A 3,793-nucleotide genomic window follows, 5' to 3' on the forward strand; every position below is an offset into this window, starting at 1 on the left:
AAATCTCGACTCTACGTCTTAAAGAAAAAAGACAGAAGTTATTCGTTTACATTGAGCAGAATAAGGCCTGATGGAATTAATGTGAACAATTTAGCCAGCACATACTACTTTTATTTGATGCTTCGCTTTACTAAAATGGTCGGTAACTGCAATTTGGGGTCACCATGACCTATAAAATAATTTATTTTATAAAGAATTTTTAAAAATTAAGGAAATAAAGTAAATGTTAAATGTTTATGTATAAATTATATTAAAAGTTAAAGAATTTTTTTCAAGTTAAGTTAAATCTAGTTATATAAAAATAATATTCATTTTACTATGATTTTTTTTTTTTTTTAAAAATAGTAATTTACTTAGTGTAATCTCATACGTAGAGAGTCTGAGAAGAATAAAATGTAAGCATCTTATCATCTATTTTGTAGATAAAGAGAGGTTATTTTCCCAAGTAATATCTAGAAAAAATGAAATGAAATTGTTTTATACGTAAAGATGAAGATCTCTGTAAGAAAAAAAAACATGAAAATTAAAATAAAATACAAGTGGACTACAAAATAAAAAAGATTCAATCATTTTAGATAATTTTTTAAACCTAAAATAACTCTACTTAAAGAATTATTTAATATGCAGGATAAGATAATCAAGAATATCTAATGATTTGGATATCTCATGAGTTTTTTTTTTTATTCCACCTTATAAAATAATTTTAAAATCAACTAATACCTCAAATTTAACATAAAAATAAAATTAATTTAATTTTTTTTAATAAATAATTATTATACTTAGCTCACGTATCAAATAAACCTATGACGATTATGAAGAATTTAAAAAGGGAAGAGAAAGTGGAGAGAAGGAGAGATGAGATAATCAATCAACAGTCATCTCATGACGTTTACACTATTACGTTATGGTATCTTTTTCTTATTGACACAAAAAAAATACTAATTTTGTACACTTTTTGTGTGGAGCCCTTTTACCATTTTTGTAAACTTATAAATAATTATATCTCTCCAATCTCTAGTACAAAATAAAGATTATTTTACAATTTCTTGAAATAGAAGAAAAACTTATAAAACAAGAAATATTATATATTTGATGATGATCAAGAAAATGTATAGTGGTTGTAATTCAGCACCAAGATTGGAAAAAAAATATGTGGAGAAGAAAAGAAGGAACAATATGAAGAACCTCTTTAATCAGCTTTATTCTCTCCTCCCACTTCGTCCATCTCAGGTTTTTTCTTTAATTTCTATATTATATTGTACTATGAATCATCATATTTTTTGTGACGATCGAGAGGGGTTGCTCAGGTGGGGAATACTTTCAACTTTTAATGTTAAGATTGTGTATTCAGATCACCAAAAAGGAAAAAAACGGGAGCTCTGATTCTAGCTGTTATGGAGAAATAAAAAAAAAAAAAAAAATAACATTTTTTCTTCTATTCAGAAGTACTTATTGTCCGACTAATCTAAAATCACACTGAATAAATTAGTTTTAGCAAATACAGTTTATGTAGATACATATGTGATTTGTGAATTATTACAAGAATTTAACTTGATACTTTATCAAGTTTTGAATTCCCATAACTNAGACATGCCTCTGCTTTGATTTCAGGTGAGCCTGAGCGGATTCGTAGATTTGTCAAGGGTTTGACTCCCACTATCCGTAGTTATGTGTTTAGATCATTTCGAGAGGGTGCTTCCTTCCAGACTATAGTGAGTGCAGCCAGAGAGGCTGAGTTGCTTGAGCGGGATGATTTTGGTGGGCCCAAGAGGGTCCGTACAGGTGGTCAGTATTCGGGTACCTCGTCAGGAGGTAGAGGCCCACACAGGGGAGGCGGGTTTTTCCTGCGTCAGAGGCCAGTACATGCTTCTTTACCAGCTATCGAGGGTGGGCCAGCAGCTCGGGGTCCTCCCGGTTCGGGTCGAGGTGGTTATAGCATTACTTCGGGTTCTTCACAGTCAGGATCCACACCGAGGTCTTGTTATGGTTGCGGTGATCTAGGCCACTTGATTCGTCAGTGTCCACATCAGACTTAGTCTGGACCACGTCGTACTGTCTCCGCGGTCCTAGAGAGAGATTCAGCACCTCCGGCTAGAGGTCGAGGTCGGGGACCGGCATCTGGTAGAGGCGGACGAGCTGCGGGTAGAGGTGCTAGTGGCGCCTCAGGTTCACATAGTGGGGGCAAATGTGCCCAATGTTATGCTTTTCCTAGGAGGCCCGAGGCTAAGGCTTCTGATGCAGTTATCACAGGTATCATCTTAGTTTGTCATCGGCCTGCTTTCGTGTTATTTGATCCTGGTTCTACATTCTCATCTGTGTCTACATATTTTGCTTCCGGCCTTGAGTTGACTTGTGATCGTATGTCTGTGCCTATTAGAGTCTTTACACCCGTAGGTGAACCCTTAGTGGTGAATCGAGTGTATCGATCTTGTCTTGTTGTCTTATCGGGGTATGAGACTTGGGTGGATATGATTCGTCTTGATATGTTAGACTTTGATGTCATATTGGGTATGGACTGGCTTTCCCCCTATCATGCGCTTCTTGATTGTTATGCTAAGACTGTCACCTTAGCTATTCCGGGTATTCCTAGAGTGGAGTGGAGAGGGACTAGTGGTTCGTATCCCAACAGGGTCATATCTCATATTCGGGCTCAGAGGATGATTGACCGGGGTTGTTTATCTTATTTGGCCTTTATTCGGGATGTTGGAGCTGAGTCACCGGCCATGGAGTCTATTCCGGTGGTTCAGGAGTTCCCTGATGTGTTTCCCGAGGATCTACCTGGTGTTCCTCCTGTTCGTGATATTGACTTCTCTATTGACTTGGAGCCGGGCACCAAGCCCATATCTATTCCACCTTATCGTATGGCTCCAGCTGAGTTGAAGGAGTTGAAGGATCAGATTCAGGACTTATTGAGTAAAGGATTCATACGCCCTAGTGTGTCGCCTTGGGGTGCACCGGTCTTATTTGTGAAGAAGAAAGATGGGTCGATGAGGATGTGTATTGACTATAGACAGTTGAACAAGGTAACGGTGAAGAACAAGTATCCCCTTCCCCGTATTGATGACTTGTTTGATCAGCTTCAGGGGGCAGCCTTGTTCTCTAAGATCGACTTGAGATCTGGGTATCATCAGTTGAGGATTAAGCCTTCAGATGTGGCGAAGACAGCTTTTCGCACACGATATGGTCATTATGAGTTTTTGGTGATGTCATTTGGGCTCACCAATGCCCCTGCGACGTTCATGGAGTTGATGAATGGAGTGTTTCGCCCATACTTGGATTCCTTCGTGATTGTGTTTATTGATGACATCTTGGTATATTCCAAGACCGAGGCGGATCATGTTTGTCATTTGAGGGCCGTGCTACAGAAGTTGAGAGATGAGAAGTTGTATGCCAAATTGTCTAAGTGTAAGTTTTGGCTTGAGTCAGTGGCTTTCCTAGGGCACGTGGTGTCTAAGGATGGAGTTAGGGTTGATCCGGCCAAGATTGAGGCGGTTCAGGGTTGGACTAGACCTACATCACCTACCGAGATTCGGAGTTTTGTTGGCTTGGCGGGTTACTATCGGCGTTTTGTTAAGGGATTCTCTACTATAGCTGCACCGTTGACCAGATTGACTCAGCAGACGGTTCCTTTTCATTGGTCACCCGAGTGTGAGGAGAGCTTCCAAAGGCTCAAATCCCTATTGACTTCAGCACCTGTCTTGACTTTGCCAGAGGAGGGTGTTGGATTTACTGTTTATTGTGACGCTTCGGGTGTTGGACTTGGAGGTGTTTTGATGCACAAGGGTAAGGTTAT

The 3,793-nt window shown here is 39.1% G+C and overlaps 1 protein-coding gene across 1 annotated transcript; it reads left to right on the top strand.

The window, feature by feature from the left end:
- Positions 1-1,107: 1,107 nt before the first annotated feature.
- Positions 1,108-3,783, top strand: LOC125850950 (uncharacterized; the record flags this gene model as incomplete). Its single annotated transcript, XM_049530772.1, has 5 exons — positions 1,108-1,230; positions 1,352-1,391; positions 1,612-2,013; positions 2,071-2,957; positions 3,078-3,783. Coding segments are annotated over exons 1-5 (2,158 nt in total), but the record flags the coding sequence as incomplete, so codon positions are not given.
- Between the last annotated feature and the right edge of the window lie 10 nt (positions 3,784-3,793).

Source organism: Solanum stenotomum, unplaced genomic scaffold (genome assembly GCF_019186545.1).
Source record: "Solanum stenotomum isolate F172 unplaced genomic scaffold, ASM1918654v1 scaffold21218, whole genome shotgun sequence".
Classification (NCBI taxonomy): domain Eukaryota; kingdom Viridiplantae; phylum Streptophyta; class Magnoliopsida; order Solanales; family Solanaceae; genus Solanum; species Solanum stenotomum.